General features: G+C 47.5%; 1 protein-coding gene across 9 annotated transcripts in view; it reads right to left on the bottom strand.

Moving 5' to 3' along the window:
- The window catches only part of LOC121006028 (M1-specific T cell receptor beta chain-like), a 961,123-nt gene that overhangs the window by 113,719 nt on the left and 827,707 nt on the right, over positions 1-19,697 (bottom strand). The window contains exon 3 of one of the 9 annotated variants that reach the window (XM_040438917.1): positions 8,746-8,753. The exons of the other annotated variants lie outside the window; for them this stretch is intronic. Within the exon in view, the coding sequence (XP_040294851.1) occupies positions 8,746-8,753 (8 nt within the window). The remainder of the gene's footprint in view (positions 1-8,745; positions 8,754-19,697) is intronic. 9 annotated transcript variants of the gene reach the window in all.

The following is a 19,697-nucleotide window of genomic DNA, read 5'->3' as shown; positions in this document are numbered from 1 at the left end:
ATTGTCACAAACAACCATGCTTAATTCTAGGCTGAGTGGCGAGAGCTACAGCTCAGTCTGGTCTCTTATCCAGCTCTGTGGCGGTGTGCTGTTTGTTCCCTAAGCATATCAGCTTCAGCACAACCTGTTGCCACTTCCCAACTGCAGTGCTACACTGCTTCCAGCTACGTACTGATGGCTGACTGGTGCTGCAAGAGGATAATTATGAGGTGGAAGTGGAGGAGGAGGCGGAGGAGAAGAAGTGGGTGCTGGAGCCACTAAAGTAGGTGGTGGCGGAAACCCTAATAGAATCAGGGCCGGCCTTTGGGGTGTGCGGGCTGTGCAGCCGCACAGGGCGCCATAGCAACAGGGGCGCTGGGCGGCCGACAGCTCGCAATGTAATATGCGGCAGGCGAGGCTGCACTTGTGTTCTCCCTCGGGGCGCCCCCTCCATCTCCCCCTCCCCTGTCTGACCTGATTCCTCCTCCCCTGTGTCTGACCTGCCTGCTGCCCCCGCCGCTGCCAATAAGAAGAGAGACAGGAGGAGGAGGGGAGGGGCTGTGGCCACTGCACCACCAATGAAGATAACTGACCTGAAATACAAATACAGGAGGCGGGTGCCGGAATCAAATAGCCGGCACCCGACCTTTCTGACACGGAGCTGCGATCAGCTGCAGTTGAGTTAACCCTTCAGGTGCGGTACCTGAGGGGTTAACTGCCGCTGATCGCAGCTCCCTGTCACAAAGGTCAGGTGCCGGCTATTTGATTCCGGCACCCGCCTCCTGTATTTGTATAAGAAACGTTGGTGGCACAGTGCGCCCCCCCCCCTAACACCCCAGTATAAGAAACATTGGTGGCTCAGTGGGAAGTGCCAATGAGGGTTAAAAAATAATAAAAAAAATTAACTCACCTCCTCCAGTTGATCGCGTAGCTGCCGGTCTCCTGTTCTTTCTTCAGGACCTGTGGTGACGTCACTGAGCTCATCACATGGTCCATTACCATGTGATGGATCATGTGATGTATCATGTGATGAGCACAGAGATGTCACCACAGGTCCTTTGACAGGTCCTGAAGAAAGAACAGGAGACGATCAATTGGAGGAGGTGAGTTAATTATTTTTTTATTTTTTAACCCTCATTGGCACTGCCCACTGCGCCACCATTGTTTATTATATTGAGGGGGGGCGCACTGCACCACCAATGTTTATTATATTGCGCCACCAATGTTTATTATATTGGGTGGGGGCGCACTGCGCCACCAATGTTTATTATACTGGGGTGTTGGGGGGGCTCACTGCACCACCAATGTTTATTATATTGGGGGGGGCGCACTGTGCCAATGTTTATTATATTGGGGGGGCGCACTGTGCCAATGTTTATTATATTGGGGGGGCGCACTGCGCCACCAATATTTATAATATTGGCGGGGCCCACTGCGCCACCAATGTTTATTATACTGGGGTGTTGGGGGGGCGCACAGCGCCACCAATGTTTATCATACTGGGGTGTTGGGGGGGGGCGCACTGCGCCACCAATGTTTATTATATTGGGGGGGGCGCACTGCGCCACCAATGTTTATTATACTGGGGTGTTGGGGGGGCGCACTGCACCACCAATGTTTATTATATTGGGGGGGCGCACTGCGCCACCAATGTTTATTATACTGGGGTGTTGGGGAGGCGCACTGCGCCACCAATGTTTATTATACTGGGGTGTTGGGGAGGCGCACTGCGCCACCAATGTTTATTATATTGGGGGGGCCCACTGCGCCACCAATGTTTATTATACAGGGGTGCTGGGGGGGGCGCACTGCGCCACCAATGTTTATTATATTGGGGGGGGTGCACTGCGCACAACGATGGGTTAGGGAAATTTCACATGGATGGATGTTCTCAGCTGGACACCGGCCGACACTGCGCATGCGCTGGGAGCCTCACCAGCGGTTAGGGTAGGGAAAAAGCACTGGCCCGTACGTAATTTTTCCCTTCCCTAACCTCTGGTGAGGCTCCCGGTGCATGCGCAGTGTCGGCCGGTGTCCAGCTGAGAACATCCATCCGATCACTGCGCCTGTGCACTGGCCTATAGTTTTTCCCTACCCTAACCGCCGGCGAGGCTCCTGGCGCATGCGCACTCTGCTGTGAAATTTCCCTAACCTGTCGCTGTGCGCCTGACCGGCGCTGCACACCTCCTCACGTCATGTCCGGTGCGACCGGAAGTGACGAAGGTAGGGAAATCTCACGAAGTAGGGAAGTATAACATTACACCGGCCTTTGGGGTGTGCGGGCTGGTAACTACTTGGTTGGATAGTCAGCCAACCTATGCCATGATGCCAGCAACAAGCAGTTTTTTTTTTTTTTGGGGGGGGGGGCGCCACAAGGTTAGCTCGCACAGGGCGCCTGAACACCTAAGGCCGGCCCTGAATAGAATAAGGGCCTGCAATCCTTGGCATTGGTAGCACCTGTGCCATCCCAGGGTATGACTCGCTCCCGGCTTCCACAACGTTCACCCAGTGTGCCGTCAGGGAAATGTAGCATCACTGGCCAAATGCACTTGTCCATGTGTCCGTGGTTAAGTGGACTTTCCCAGGAAAATGAAGGAAAAGGACCTCAGTTAGGGAGGAAGACTAATGAATCTTTTTATGCATGTGTCTTTACAGAGGAAGAGGTTCTAAGTCAGCTGTCTAAAATTAATACAAATAAGTCACAGGGGCCTGATGGGATACATCCAAAGCTATTAAAAGAGCTTAGCGGTGTACTAGCAAAACCATTAACAGATTTATTTAACCAATCATTGGTAACAGGAGTCATCCCAGAAGATTGGAAATTAGCAAATGTTGTGCCCATTCACAAGAAAGGAAGTAGGGAGGAATCGGGGAACTATAGGCTGGTAAGCCTGACATCAATAGTGGGGAAATTAATGGAAACCATACTTAAGGAGAGGATTGTGGAACATCTAAAGCCCCATGGATTGAAAGATGAAAACCAGCATGGGTTTACTTTAGGGAGATCATGTCAAACTAATCTTATTGATTTTTTTGATTAGGTGACTAAAATAATAGATGGCGGAGAGGTGCAGTAGACATCGCTTATCTAGACTTTAGTAAGGCTTTTGATACTGTCCCACATATAAGGCTTATAAATAAATTACAGTCTTTGGGCTTGGACTCCAATATTGTTGAATGAATTAGGCAGTGGCTGAGGGACAGACAACAGAGGGTTGTAGTCAATGGAGTATATTCAGACCATGGTCTTGTCACCAGTGGGGTACCTCAGGGATCTGTTCTGGGACCCATATTGTTTAATATCTTTATCAGCGAAATTGCAGAAGGCCTCTATGGTAAGGTGTGTCTTTTTGCTGATGACACAAATATTTGTAACAGGGTTGATGTTCCTGGAGGGATACACCAAATGGAAAAGGATTTAGGAAAACTAGAGGAATGGTCAAAAATCTGGCAACTAAAATTTAATGTTGATAAGTGCAAGATAATGCACCTGGGGCGTAAAAACCCAAGAGCAGAATATAAAATCAGTGATACAGTCCTAACCTCAGTATCTGAGGAAAGGGATTTAGGGGTCATTATTTCAGAAGACTTAAAGGTAGGTAGACAATGTCATAGAGCAGCAGGAATTGCTAGCAGAATGCTTGGGTGTATAGGTGCAGTACGCCAGTCCTTCAGGGTGAGCGAATGTGAGGTCACGGGGGTCAGTTAACGGACCGAGGGTTGCTCTTAGTACTCACAGTTGGTAGTATACCCTGGGCAGGCGTACAGCAGTGATGACGAGGCTGGCACGTAGATCCTCTGGGTCAGTCTCTAGATATAGGGACCAGGCCGGGTGATAGGTGAGGTGCCCTGGGTGTTGAAAGTTTATCGTGCCTGTGGTAAGATCCCTTACAGTTTGTGATGCCAGTGCCGGTAACGGTGGCACACCGATTGTTAGGAGGAATAATGGAGGTACACACGATTGTAGTGATTTAGAATTCTCCTTTATTGAACAGTTCAAACTATGTACAGACTCCAAACAGTTCCATATGAAGTAGATTTGGTAACAGGCAGGCTTTACATGGGTGGCAGGTAGAATCCTAGCAAGATAACTCAGGGGGGAATAAACTCACAGATCAGGCTGTACTTTCTGAAGAATCCTGTCTGGCTTTCTCCAAGGCCTGTATGCCTAATAGCTGGCTTTATCCTTGGGTAGAGAAACCTCCTCTGGTATAAATCCTCTTGCTGAAAATAAACTTCTGCCCCTTTAGCTTTCCACTTGGCTGGATAGGCTTAGCACTGCTCTGTACTCTGCAAGGTGCAGGATAACTTCAGGAGGAAATTTCTTCTCCTGGACTAACCTCTGAGCTTCACTTGCTCAGCACTTCAGGCAGGCTAGACGGAACTACTTAGCCTCCTGGACTAGACTGAACTAACTCTTTCCTGTCTGGGCCTAACTATATATACTAGGGGGGTCCCTAGCTCCCTCTACAGCTTAGGAGGAGAAACTACACCCCTAGCAGTCCTGGTACACAGGAAATAACATGAAATTATGCATTACAATGCAATACAAAACACCATGACCATGTTCCACAAGAGGTGGGGAACAACATGACCCAATTGACCCTTGAGTAGTGCCCACCTTTATGTAGTGGGACACTACATAGGGAGAGGCATTAACAGTAGAAAGAGGGAGGTGTTCATGCCGCTCTACAGAGCACTAGTGAGACCTCATTTGGAGTATTGTGCGCAGTACTGGAGACCATAAGATATTGATACTTTGGAGAAAGTTCCTAGAAGAGCTACTAAACTAGTACATGTATTGCAGGATAAAACTTACCAGGAAAGATTAAAGGACCTTAACATGTATAGCTTGGAAGAAAGACGAGACAGAGAGGTTATGATAGAAACTGCTAAATACATAAAGGGAATCGACAAGGTAAAAGAGGAGAGAATATTTAAAAGAAGAAAAACTGCTACAAGAGGACATAGTTTTAAATTAGAGATGCAAAGGTTTAAAAGTAATATCAGGAAGTATTACTTTACTGAGAGAGTAGTGGATGCATGGAATAGCCTTCCGGCAGAAGTGGTAGCTGCAAATACAGTGAAGGATTTTAAGCATGCATAAGATAGGCATAAGGACATCCTTCATATAAGATAGGGAAAGGGGCTATTCATAGTATTCAGTATATTGGGCAGACTAGATGGGCCAAATGGTTCTTATCTGCCGACACATTCTATGTTTCTATGTACTTGCGTTGGTCAGGGCATGGGTGAAGTTACGGGACACATGTTGGTGTAAGGCAGGCATGGCACACCTTGAAAAATAGTAGCGGCTGGGGACTGCGTAACGCGGGATGGCCGCGGACATCAGACTGCGGAAGGCCTTAGTGCCACAAGCTTAAATGACAACATTTCCAGGGTCAGTAATTTGGAAAGTTGCGCATTTAGTGCTATGGCGGGTGGGTGGGTGGCTGGGTATTTGCGCTTGTGTTCAAATACCTGGGGTAAGGACATTTGGACGCTGCGCTGGGACACGGAAGTGGATGTGGTCACTGATGGTGCTTACAAAGATCCAAGTGCAGGGAGGAAGGCATCCCGGCCTGCGCCTTCGACATGGGATTGGCCAGCGCGTAACACAGGGGAAGAGGAGGCAGTGGGGTGACCCGGAGACACAGATTGTGGACCCAGGCATTCGGCCCACCTATTAGGGTGCTTTGATGACACGTGGCGGATCATGCTGGTGGTGGTGAGGTTGCTAGTGTTCACGCCCCGGCTCATTTTGGTACAGCACAGGTTGCAAACTACTATTCTTTTGTCGCCCAAACTTTCGTCAAAAAAGGGCCATACTGCGGAACACCTACCCCTTGGCAAGGGAGATTTCTGCACGGGAGTGCTCAGTGGAACTGTTGCGGGCCTGTTTGGTGTGGCCTGCCTACTTCCTTTTGACACCCCACTGCCTTTTCCAGCCTGTTGCGATGCAGCAGATCCCTCCCCCTCTGTACTGCTGCCCTCGCTCGGCTTTCAACCTTCCCAGGTTGGGTCAGTGACTTAATCGTCCAACAACTCCTCTTCCACTTCCTTACTCTGCTCATCCTCATGATTTGTTGATCTAACCACTACCTCAGTGATTGACAACTGTGTCTCATCCTCTTCATCAACCTCTTGAGACAGTAATTGCCGTTGAGTTATTGGAAACTGTGTCTCATCATCATCATCTACCTGTCACGGATGATGTTGCAGATAGCTGGAAGTTATGAATAAACATCTGACTGGCTTGATCCCAAACTAAGGAGCATAAAGGTGACCCCTATAAAACCCTAAGAGCTCACCCTGACTGCTAAGCACATGCAAGGGTCTCAGAGGTAGACGATTGCTTGCCCACGTACCTAGACTGTGTGACACTGAAAACCCTATAATAGTGAGGGGACACGACCACCGGCTCCCTGCACTTCATACGGAGGGAGTCAGGGTCACCTAGAATCAAGCCAGAAAGGAAACACAATACATGAAAGGACTTATCTGAACAAGCAGTAGCAGAAGTTTCCAGCAGTGAACACTTCAATCCAGGAAGTAGTATAAACCGCAAAGTGAGGCAGTATGGGAGGGAAAATAAATGAAATAGGATTAGTGTCATGGTCTTACCTGCTTGCTGCTCTCCTTCGTTTGACATGTGCTGGCGGCCATCTTGGTTTCTGGGTTTCTTGTAGCCTTCCACCCTGCGGCTCCTCCTTCCCCTGGGAGGAGCTGGATGCCTAGCTCATATATATAGGAGGTCTGTGGCTTCAGTTCCTTGCTTGGTCCTCTTGTGTTCACATGCTTCTAAGACTGCTGCTGCTTCTGGTTCCTGATCCTGGCTTCGTCTGACTACCCTGCTGGTTCCTGATCCTGGCTTCGTCTGACTACCCTGCTGGTTCCTGATCCTGGCTTCGTCTGACTACCCTGCTGGTTCCTGATCCTGGCTTCGTCTGACTACCCTTCTGGTTCCTGACCTCTGGCTTCGCAAAGACTCTGCTCGGTTTCACCATCCGTTCGGACTTTTGCTTTACAGCTTTATTTTCAATAAAGCCTTCTTATTTTCACTTATCTCTTGTTGTACGTCTGGTTCATGGTTCCGTGACAATTAGTCTAAATAGATGACACCTGGGAGAAGGAAATAAGATGACAAAGTGAAACCAAAACATAGAACATCATGCAAGAGGTAGAAAAGGACGTCTGTCAGACCTTCTCACAGAAGTGGCGGTGACAGTACCCCTCCCTCTATGGGTGGACTCCGGACACCCAGAACCCACCTTCTCAGGATGAGACCTATGGAAAGCCTTGATGAGACGAGTGGCCTTAATGTCCGCCACTGGGACCCACATCCTCTCCTCAGGACCATAACCCTCCCAATGAACAAGGTATTGGAGAGAACCGCGGATAATGCGAGAATCCACAATCCTAGAGACCTGGGGAATTCAAGATTACCATTAAAAAAAATCGGAGGAGGAGGCAAAGAAGAGGGTACAGTGGGTTGGACATAAGGTTTTAATAGGGACCTATGAAAAACATTATGGATCTTCCAAATATGAGGAAGATCAAGACGGAAGGCAACGGGATTGATGATGGACAAGATCTTGTAAGGCCCAATAAACTTAGGACCCAACTTCCAGGAGGGAACCTTCAGTTTGATATTCTTTGTAGACAACCACACCAGATCACCCACATTCAGGTCCGGACCAGGCACACGTCTCTTATCCGCCACACGCTTATATCTCTCACTCATCCTCTTCAGATTACCCTGAATCTTTTGCCAAATAAATGACAAAGACGAGGAAAATCTCTCCTCATCAGGTAAACCAGAAGACCCCTCTCCAGAGAATATCCCAAACTGTGGATGAAACCCATATGCACCAAAAAATGGTGACTTATCAGAGGACTCCTGGCGACGGTTATTTAAAGCAAACTCTGCAAGGGACAAAAAAGAATACCAATCCTCCTGATTCTCCGCCACAAAACAGCGCAGATATGTCTCCAGATTCTGATTGACGCGTTTGGTCTGACCACTCGACTGCAGGTGAAAAGCAGAAGAAAATGACAACTGAATCCCCAAGCAAGAACAGAAGGCCTTCCAGAATCTGGAAACAAATTGCGTGCCCCTATCAGAAACAATGGAAAAATATGAGATCTGCACACCCTAGGTGATGGGTGCTCGTAGAGGACAGGCGTCAATTGATTCACAGGAGAAATCCACGGCACACCATATGTACTTCATAAATTACTGTTTTTTAATTCATAATAGTGATTTATACATCATTTCTTGTTCCATCCAGAGCAATTATTTGAGCAATACATTTAGGCCTCATGCACACGACCGTTGTGTGCATCCATGGCCGTTGTGCCGTTTTCCGTTTTTTTTTTCCGCGGACCCATTGACTTTCAATGGGTCCGTGGAAAAATCGGAAAATGCACCGTTTTGCAGCCGAGACCGTGATCTGTGTATCCTGTCCGTCCAAAAAATATGACCTGTCCTATTTTTTTGACGCACAACGGTTCACGGACCCATTCAAGTCAATGGGTCTGTGAAAGAACACGGATGCACACAAGATTGGCATCCGCGTCCGTGATCCGTGGCCGTAGGTTACTTTAATACAGACGGATCCGAAGATCCGTCTGCATAAAAGCTTTTTCAGAGCTGAGTTTTCACTACGTGAAAACTCAGATCCGACAGTATATTCTACCACAGAGGCGTTCCCATGGTGATGGGGACGCTTCAGGTTAGAATATACTAAAAGAACTGTGTACATGACTGCCCCCTGCTGCCTGGCAGGTGCTGCCGGGCAGCAGGGGGCAGCCTCCCCCCCTGTAGTTAACACATTGGTGGCCAGTGCGGCCCCCCCCTCTCCTGTAGTTAACTCGTTGGTGGCCAGTGCGGCCGGCCCCCCTCCCTCCCCTGTAGTTAACTCGTTGGTGGCCAGTGCGGCCGGCCCCCCTCCCTCCCCTGTAGTTAACTCGTTGGTGGCCAGTGGGCCCCCCCTCCCTCCCCTGTAGTTAACTCATTGGTGGCCAGTGCGGCCGGCCCCCCTCCCTCCCCTGTAGTTAACTCGTTGGTGGCCAGTGGGCCCCCCCTCCCTCCCCCTCCTTAGTCAAATCTCCCCCCTATCATTGGTGGCAGCGGAGAGTACCGATCGGAGTCCCAGTTTAATTGATGGGGCTCCAATCGGTAACCATGGCAACCAGGACGCTACTGCTGTCCCGGTTGCCATGGTTACTTAGCAATTTGTAGAACCATTATACTTACCTGCGAGCTGCGATGTCTGCGTCCGGCCGGGAGCTCCTCCTACTGGTAAGTGACATGTCAGTTTATTTTTTGTTTGTGTATATTAAGGTACACTGAGTGGCTACGTTACTATAGGGTACTCTTTATCGCATAGGATCACTATTAGTGAACGCAAATCTATGTGTATTTTGTGACTGTTGTATTTTAATCATTTTGGTTGCTGTGGTTTCCGTCAGATTCTTTGGTCGCGGACCCTATGGATTTAAAGGCAAGAGAGCATAACTGGCAAACTCGTCTTGCACAAGTATTCAATGATGTTAATCCATTGGATGGTAGTGGCACTCAGAGAAATGTGAGCGAGCTTCAGGGCACATTAAAAACACAACTCCACCGGAGAATAGAAAATCTGGTGGAACAAGGCGTTTCTAGAGAACTATCTTCAGCGGAGGCTTGTCCCCAGAGGTTTACGCATTCAGGTGTTCCCCTCTTTTCCCATTTTGGATGAAGAGTTTATCGATAAATGGGAGGAGATCTGCACTAAGAGCTCCTTCCAATTTATGTAGCTTTTGATAGATCTTGATGTGAAAAGATTATGTCAACTTGATCAGGATATTGCATCCACGCAGGGCCAATTGAAGGGAATGCTCACGGATGGTGAGTGGAATTCTTTCCATCATCAGATAGAGCTACAATTAGATATATGGGAAAAAGAAGACAAGGAAATTTGAGAGAGATTCAACCGATGTACAATCAAATAAGGTATATTGATGGAGACGCACACAACAAACACATACCTTGGCTCGTACTTCCTCGATATCCTCAGTATCAACAACTAGTGATATGGAAAATCATGCCGTTGGAGGCATGACCACACGATGGAGAGGGAAGAACAAAAGAAAATGGGAAAATAGAGGACAGGCCAATAAAAGAAGGCAAGACGATCGAACTGAAGGAACACGAAATGTTGACAGCTTGAAGGTAATCAATCTATCTAACCACTGCTTGTCTGATACTGACATCTCAGTACTACAGAAGGGTTTAACTTTTTCGCCCTGTTCACCTCTTGATGTGTTTACAGCGGTGAAAAATCTTCACCTCTTTGGACGCCTGTTGATATTTAAAAAGTGGTTTTATAGATCTGAGGGGGACAACGATTTTAATACACTGGCTGAAAGGGAAGCTGTGGAAATTCTGGAGAGCCTTTTGCAGGAACAATCAGTGGAAACATCAGGTGAGATTCCTATTTGCCTAAGAAAACGGTCTGAAAGGTTCCCATCATTAAATATATGCCCGGCCGTTGATCTCTTTGTGAGATCGGTAGCCAACGAGCTCCATAGTTTGCCTCATAACAAAATCCGTGATAATCTAACACAAGATCAACGTTTATCCCTAAAAAAACTACAGTCCTTTAAGGACGTAGTTTATAAACCCGCTGATAAAGGCGGTAATGTACAGTAGTTGTTTGGCCCTGTAAAATGTACGAGGTGGAAGCGTACCCTCAGTTGAGAAACTCAGCTTGTTATAAGAAACTTACATTTAATCCCTTATTATCCTACAGCACACAACTACGAGATCTTTTAGACAAAGCGGTTGAAGAAGGTGTCATCTCTAAACAATTACAAGAGGCACTTATTGTAGATAATCTGGCAATACCGACACTATATCTTCTACCTAAAGTCCACAAAAATGTGGAAAAACCACCAGGTAGGCCCATCATATCGGGATGTGGGGGGCCTTTTGAAAATGTATGCAAATTCCTGGATCACAAATTAAAACCACTTGTTGAATGTTTACCATCATACATTCGGGATACAGCAGACCTACTTCAGAAAATAGATGGGATTCATATAGACTCTGGCATGCTCCTTGTGACATGCGAAGTGGAGTCTTTGTACACGAGTATCAAACATGTGGATGGAATGAAAGCTGCATCGTATTTCTTATCCATGAGCGATAAAGATGGAGTTAGGGTTGAATACCTTATGGAACTTCTACACTTTGTGTTGACACATCATTTCTTCACTTTTAATGGCTCCTTCTACCTGCAGCTCCAGGGACGGCTATGGGGGGCGTCTTTTGCACCTTCGTATGCCAACCTTTTCCTGGGGCTATGGGAGAGGGAGCTATTCATGTCAGATCACGGTACGTCGATGGACAGGGTCATTTTTTGGGCCCGGTACATCGACGATATCTTCTTGATCTGGCATGGTTCCGCTGATGAACTGCAGGGATTTATGAAGAGTTTGAATACAAATATCTATAATATTCATTTAACCTACAATTTCAACACCAAGACGGTAGATTTCTTGGATGTCATGATTAAAACTGATGACTTTGGCTACCTACAGACGGACGTGTATAGAAATGAGACATCTGCCAATACACTACTGCACGCATCCTCGTCACATCCTATTCAGACCATTAGGGGAATCCCAACTGGACAATTTATTAGAATAAGGAGGATATGTTCCAGTAATGATGATTTTGAGAGACAAGCGGGCATTTTGAAAAATCTTGCTCTTGGTTACCGCGGGTCGGTTCTTGTTGCTGTGAAGCCTGCCTGGTCCCTCTGTGTCTGCGACCGCCTCTTCTGATGCGTCGCCGCGTCTTTCTGGCATCTGTGGAGCTTTGTCTAAAACAGGCTTTTTTAGACAAAGCTCCACAGATGCCAGAAAGACGCAATTTTGCACCCAATATCAATGATCCTGCTGTTGAAGGGGGATGTCTGAGCTCAGGTCTTCCTTCCAGGGAGATCTGGACTTTAGACACCCTAATCTGACTACCACTGAGATTGAGGCTCTTGAATCACTCAGATCCGACCCTACCCTCACTCTGAAACCAGCCGACAAGGGTGGTGCGGTCGTGGTAATGGATACTAACAAATATGTCCATGAGATCATGCGACAATTAGGGGACCCACAAGTATACAGAGTATTAGACTCTGACCCCAGATTCATGATTGCTGGTGTTATTCGCAAGTGCTTGATGGATGCCATGGTTGCTGGTACTATCGATGGGGGTCTATGTGAATTTCTTGAGGTGGCACATCCGGTCACTCCGGTGATCTATGTGCTGCCCAATATTCACAAGACCCTCATCGATCCCCCGGGAAGTCCCATCGTCTCGGGGTCTGAATCCATCTTCAGCAACATAGCCATCTTTCTAGACAAAGTTTTGCGCGATTTTTCAATTGGGGGGTCTTCCTACATACAGGATACATCAGATTTTCTTGTTAAACTTCGGGATACTGATGTGTCGCATGTGTCTTCAGTGCTGCTTGCGTCTTTTGATGTGACCTCACTGTACACGTCCATAGTACATGAGAGGGGTATCCAGGCTGTCAAGAAAATGTTAACAATGTCATCATACACTTCTCATGCTTCTGAGTTTATAATTGATTTGCTCAACATTGTTCTCCATTATAACTATTTTCTCTTTAAAGATGTGTTTTATTTGCAGCAACGTGGCGTGGCCATGGGGTCTCACGGGGCCCCTACGTATGCAAATATTTTCATGCGGTGCTATGAGGAAGATGTCGTCTTTCTGTCCCACCACTTTAGACATGTGCTGAGGTGGTGGAGATATATATCGACGACATCTTCCTCATATGGACAGGGAGTGAGACTGAGTTGACCGACTTTCAGGGCTTTTTGAACAGCCATGACTCAAATCTGCAATTCACTCTCGTTTACTCTAACACAGAGATCCAGTTCTTGGACACCAAGGTTGTGTTAAGTGGAGGTGTGCTGCAAACCGAGTTATATACCAAACCCACTGATACCAATCAGGGCCGTTTGAAGGAATTTGGGGGCCCCAAGCAAAATAGACATGGAGGCCCCCCCCCCTCCACGCCCTCCCCACTTTACGCACGCCAAGCCTACAGGAACCACAGTATAGCCATACAGTTTAAGTTCACCCACACTTTATATAAATAAAAAAGGAGGTTTACAGTGCAAATACTGCTGTTGCATTTAATGTGCATGAAATTTGAACATTTTTGCAACAAATGAACATTTGCAAAAAACACCACTGTACCATACAATCCAATATACATAAAAATAGTGCACAATAACTAAATCCAACATACTTGAAACACACACATTAACATTTTTCCTCTCCCTGTGTCCTACTTACTCTCCCCCTCCCTGTTTTTTTTTTTTTTTTACTCCCTACCCTACATTAGATAAGTTCCTAAGTTAATTCAGTCCTCCAGCTCCTTCCCTGGACCCTGTAGCGTGGCCGAGCTCCTCGCTCTCTACCTCCAGTCCTGGCTGTCACTCAGTGCGGCCGGGAACCGCGTGGTACAGGTCAGGAGATTCAGTTTCCTGTTCCCGGCCGCGGCCGGACTAAAAGGAAGTGAGCACTCAGTGTACACTTCCTGTCAGTCCGGCCGGGAGCAGGAAACTGAATCCCCTGTTCCTGTACCGCGCGGTACCCGGCCGGACTGAGTGACAGCCAGGAGGTAGAGGAGGAGAGCTCGGCCACGCTACAGAGCAGCAGTCAGCAGAGGAGGAACTCGGGAGGTAACCAGGAGTGCTGCAGCCGCCTGAGGCTCTCTATAGAGCGCTCAGGCGGCTGCAGCCTTAAAGGAAGCAAAACAAGCACCGGCTCTGCTTGGGCCCCGGGCCAGCTCGGGGCCCCAAGCAATTGCTTGTTTTGCCTGTCTGTTAGCGACGGGCCTGATACCAATACTTTCTTGTGCTACAACAGTTCCCATCCTAGGAGAATGGTCAGTCACTCCCGTTCTCCCAGTTCCTCAGGGTAAAACGTGTTGTGTCAGATGAGCATAAATTAAATGCGACCCTGGATTCCATGGCCACTAAATTTCTGGATAGGGCTTACCCCAAACGATTGTTGGAGGAACACATGGACAGGGTCCGCAGTCTTGACAGGGGTGAACTACTGTCAAAACGGAAAACTGTCCAAAAATCCGACAGGATTCCGTTCGTTTCAGTATATAGTGAACTTAGCCCTTCGATTAACAGGATACTTAGGAAACATTGGGATCTGTTGGGCTCATGCTTCAAAGAGATTCCTGAGTTTCAACGTCCACCACTCTTCTCTTACCGGCGCTCAAGAAACTTACGAGATCAGCTGGTCAAAGCTGACATTGGCTCCAAGGGGTCCTCCAGACAAACTAAATTGACACAGCCCGGCCTGGGTTGTTTTCCCTGTCTGGGTTGCGTCAATTGTAGATATATCCGTAAAGGGAAAACATTTGTGCACCCCAGCACGGGTGAGTCTTATGACATCTTGTTTTATCTAACCTGCGACTCAAGTTTCGTCATATATGTGTTATCTTGCCCGTGTAACCTACTTTACGTGGGTGAGACGATGACTGAGCTTAAAACCCGCTTAAACAATCATCGTTTGAGTATCCGGAAAAAACTTCTTGATTTACCGGTGTCCAAGCATTTTGCTGAAGCCAGGCACAAGGAGGGTGATCTGAGGTGTTGGATCCTCGATCATATACCTTAGCCCAGACGCGGTGGCAATAGGTCTAGGCTACTTAAGCGCAAGGAACTCTGCTGGATTCACAGGCTGAACAGCTTGAGACCTAACGGTTTAAATGTAGAATTTAATTTTGGGGATATTTTATGAAGTGTGGTTTGCCTCCTGTGTTAAGCAAGCTGCTTCTCAGTGACTTGTGTACACACTAAGAGAGTTTGAACATCACAATATTTCTTGCCTCAATAGTAACTTTTTCTTTTTCAATAGATCACTTGTATTCAGCACCAGGAGGGAAGTAGCAAGTGGATCTAGTGGATGCAGTATCCCATCTGGGAGGGGGTCATTCCAATATGCAATGTGTATTTTTATTTATTTTTGTATGTTTTATACATTTGGTACTGCTCGGCCCGGCGAACACCTTGGGACCCGTATATTTTGACATAATAGCCTTGATGGTGTAGTTTATTTGCATATTATTTGCTTCACCTGTTATGGATCTGCCCCTTGTGGCATCTGTGTACCTGCAGGAGGAGAACCCTCTTGAGTATGACTGCGGCTTGACATCCTGGACAATACCCCTCTTTAAACCGCGGTTTTCCGTGGTCATTGCGGGTTGTTGCCTGGGTATGGAATGTGGGCACTGTCACGGGGTTCCGAAGGTGCACTCGGTCCCCCATTGCCCGCAGAACTGTTGCTTAGCTTTTGGAATGAGGTTCTGTGTTTGACCTCATTCCCAGGGCGGCTTTACTAGCTGGGTGGCTCCCTGCTCCTAGTCTGCCTTGAGCGCCAAGCTGATCACTCGGTGCTCGACTGGTTGGTCTGTCGGTCATGTGACGCTGGCCATGTCACATGACCCTCACTCCCCACTATAAATACAGGCAGCCTGCTGGCTACAGGTTGCCTGTTAATTTCTAGGTTCCTGGCTATTTGTTGGACTGCTGAATACTTACCTGATCCTGTTCCCTGACCATCCTTTTGCCTGCTCCTCCTGTACTGCGCTTCCGTCCTGGTATTGTGACCTCGGCTCCCACCTGACTACTCTCTTAGGACTCCTCTTGTACTTCTCTGCTCTCCTGGTATTTATGACCCCGGCTTCTCCTGACAATTCTCTGCTTGCTCCATTTGTACTTTGCAGCTTTCCTGGTATTGACTCGGTCCGTTCACGTCCTGTTGTTTGTCTGTCTGTCATCCCTGCACTTACTCCAAGTTAGGGATTGCCGTCCAGTTGTCCCCTGTCATTAGGACTCGTGAGGCAAGTAGGCAGGGCCAGCGGTAAGGGTGGAGCGCAGTGGTCACTTCCCTCCCCCCTGTGTGTGTGTGTACGCGACCGTTACAGATTAACAGGCCCAATAACCACTGTATTATGAATCCTCTGGTGACCCTGACTGACCATGTCTCTAATCTGACGCAGAGGGTGCAGGAGTTAGCGGAAAAACTCAGTTCTTTTGAGTTAGGGCAAGGTTCTTCCACTCCTCAGGCCTCCAGTCCGCATTTTGAGCCCCAGATTAACCTCCCAGAACCCTTTTCTGGAGACCGGAGGAAGTTTCTCTCTTTTAAGGAAAGTTGCAAACTTTACTTCCGTTTGCGCCCGTGTCCTCTGGCCCCGAGAGTCAACGCGTGGGCATTATCATTTCCCGATTACAGGGTGATCCCCAGGACTGGGCGTTCTCTTTACCTGCTGGCACCAGTTGTTTATATTCTGTGGAGGGGTTCTTTCAGGCCTTGGGTACCCTCTATGATGAACAAGATAGGGCTCTAGTAGCCGAGACGGCTCTAAAGGCACTGGTTCAGGGCAATTTACCAGCGGAGGATTATTGCACCCAATTCAGAAGGTGGTGTGTCCCCTCAGGATGGAACGAACCAGCCCTGAAGAGTCAGTTCAGGTCAGGTCTGTCTGATAAATTAAAGGATCTTCTGGTCAGTTATCAACTTCCAGAGACCTTAGAGGAGATGATGACCCTTGTTGTCCGACTTGACCGACGGGTTAGAGAGAGACGACAGGAACAACAGTTCTCTTCCCAGATGGTGGTCCAGCCAGAGGCCTATCCCAGAGACAATGCTGAGGTCTCCACCGAGGAACCCATGCAGGTTGGCATGACCCGAGGGAATCTTCGCCGCAGACGTGGAGAATGCTTTTACTGTGGAGATCCTGACCATTGGATCAACCAGTGTCCTAAGAAGGTCCTCTCTGTCAAGTCTCCTAAAACAAGGCAACCTAAAGACCAGGTACACCCTGAATTTTCTAAATGTAAGCTTTCGGTACCCATTACAATTTCTCTGGGAGTAGATAAATGGCCGGGTAAGTCCTTTATTGATTCTGGCTCAGCGGCTAGCTTTATTGACTCTGAGTATGCTGTAAGATTGGGTATTCCTATGTTTGCCTTACCAACTCCTATCCATGTCATGGCTATTGATGCTACTCCTCTTATTGGTGGTACGATGAGCTTATGTACCTCGGAGATTTCTCTAACCGTGGGTGTGTGCCACTCAGAGAGATGTTCGCTTCTAGTCCTGGAGAACCTACCTGCTGAGGTGGTACTAGGGTTGCCTTGGCTCCGACTACATAACCCCACTATAGATTGGTCCAATGGGGAGTTGGTGAGATGGGGGCCTAAGTGTGACTCGTGCTTGTCCGTGGTACAGGCTTGGGTCTCAGTAAAATCTGATACTTTACCCTCTGTTGTTAGAGAATATTCTGATGTATTCTCATCACCAACCCCGGAGGTTCTACACCCCCATAGACCTTATGATTGTACCATAGAGCTAGTAGAGGGGGCCAAGTTTCCTAAAGGACGAATTTATAATCTTTCTATGCCCGAACGCAAGGCCATGGAAGATTATATTAAGGAGAGCCTTGGTAAAGGGCATATTAGACCTTCTGTCTCTCCTATGGGGGCGGGGTTTGCTTCGTTAAGAAAAAAGATGGTGGTCTTAGGCCATGTATCGATTATCGGAGATTAAATAAAATCACTGTCTAGAATAGATACTCCCTCCCATTGATTCTGGATTTATTTAACCAGGTTCTGGGGGCAACCTGGTTTTCCAAAATTGACCTGAAAGGGGCATACAATCTAATCCGAATCAAGGAGGGAGATGAATGGAAGACGGCGTTCAATACTCCGGTAGGACACTTTGAATATCAAGTGATGCCTTTTGGACTCAGCAATGCCCCAGCTGTGTTCCAAAACTTCATGAATGACATTCTTAGGGAGTACTTAGGTAAATTTGTTATTGTCTATCTTGACGACATTTTGATATTCTCTCCTGACTTCGAATCCCATGTGTCTCATGTTAAACAAGTATTAGAGGTGTTGAGGGAGAATCAGCTATCCGCTAAACAAGAGAAATGTGTCTTTGGTGTACAGGAGATTCTGTTTCTAGGGCATGTTCTGACTCCTCACGCCTTCAAGATGGATCCTGGTAAGGTACTAGCAATTAAGGAATGGGTAAGACCTTCATCCTTAAAGGCCTTACAACGGTTCTTAGGTTTCGCCAATTATTATCGTAAATTTATTATGAATTTTTCCGTAATTGCTAAACTGTTGACCGACCTTACAAAGAAAGGGGCAGATTTGGAGAATTGGTCTACTGAGGCCATTTCTTCATTTGAAAAATTAAAAAAGGCATTTAGTAGCGCTCCCATTCTGATCCAGCCTGATCAGGAGAAACCTTTTATTGTGGAGGTGGATGCGTCCGAGGACGGCGTAGGAGCAGTCCTTTCACAAGGTCCTGCTAGCCTCACTAATCTGAGACCATGTGCCTTCTTCTCCAGGAAATTCTCTCCCACGGAGAGAAACTACGACATAGGGAATAGGGAGCTGCTGGCCATTAAATGGGCATTTGAGGAGTGGAGGCATTTCCTGGAGGGGGCAAGACATTGTGTAACTGTTGTCACTGACCATAAAAACCTTATGTTTCTCGAGTCTGCTAAGAGGTTGAATCAACCTCAAGCCAGATGGGCTCTGTTTTTTACTCGTTTTGATTTTTCCATCACGTTCAGGCCGGGAAGTAAAAATGTGAAGGCGGACGCATTATCTCGGAGCTTCCAGGCTTTTCAACCTACTGAGGTACCACCTGAATCCATCCTACCAGCAAAAATCTTCTTAGCAGCTCTTACCCAGGATAACTCGGCTCGCATTAGGTCTGAACAACATCTGGCACCGGTATCCACCCCAACAGATAAGTTGTTTGTTCCCGTACAATTTCGTCTCCAGCTGTTGGGTGAGTGTCACGATTCTGCCTTTTGTGGACACTAAGGATCTGGTTTCTAGATCTTATTGGTGGCCCACTCTAACTAGGGATGTCAAGTCCTACGTGTCAGCCTGTGAGGTTTGTGCCAGGTCCAAGACACCTAGGACTCGCCCTGCTGGTAACCTACGACCCCTACCCATTCCCAGTAGACCCTGGTCCCATATCTCGATGGACTTTATAACTGACCTACCGCTGGCGGAGGGTAAGACTGTGGTTTGGGTAGTGGTCGATAGGTTTAGCAAGATGGTTCATTTCATTCCCCTGTCTAAACTTCCGAATGCTAAAACCCTGGCGTCTATTTTTGTGATTGTTCGTTTACATGGCATCCCGGAAAATATTGTTTCTGACAGGGGTGTGCAGTTTATGTCGAAATTCTGGAGGGCCTTCTGTCAAAGATGTAAAATTTCATTGTCTTTTTCTTCCGCCTACCATCCTGAGAGTAATGGGCAGACTGAACGCCTTAATCAGTCTGTGGAACAATTCTTGAGGTTGTATGTTGCTGATGACCAGTAGAGTTGAGCGAACACCTGGATGTTCGGGTTCGAGAAGTTCGCCCGAACTTCCCGGAAATGTTCGGGTTCGGGATCCGAACCCGAACCGAACTTTGTCCCGAACCCGAACCCCATTGAAGTCAATGGGGACCCGAACTTTTGGGCACTAAAAAGGCTGTAAAACAGCCCAGGAAAGAGCTAGAGGGCTGCAAAAGGCAGCAACATGTAGGTAAATCCCCTGCAAACAAATGTGGATAGGGAAATGAATTAAAATAAAAATTAAAAAA

This window comes from Bufo bufo, chromosome 6 (assembly GCF_905171765.1).
Source record: "Bufo bufo chromosome 6, aBufBuf1.1, whole genome shotgun sequence".
NCBI classification, from domain to species: domain Eukaryota; kingdom Metazoa; phylum Chordata; class Amphibia; order Anura; family Bufonidae; genus Bufo; species Bufo bufo.
Note: the sequence above shows the minus strand (reverse complement) of the source record. Positions and strands in the feature narration are given on the sequence as shown.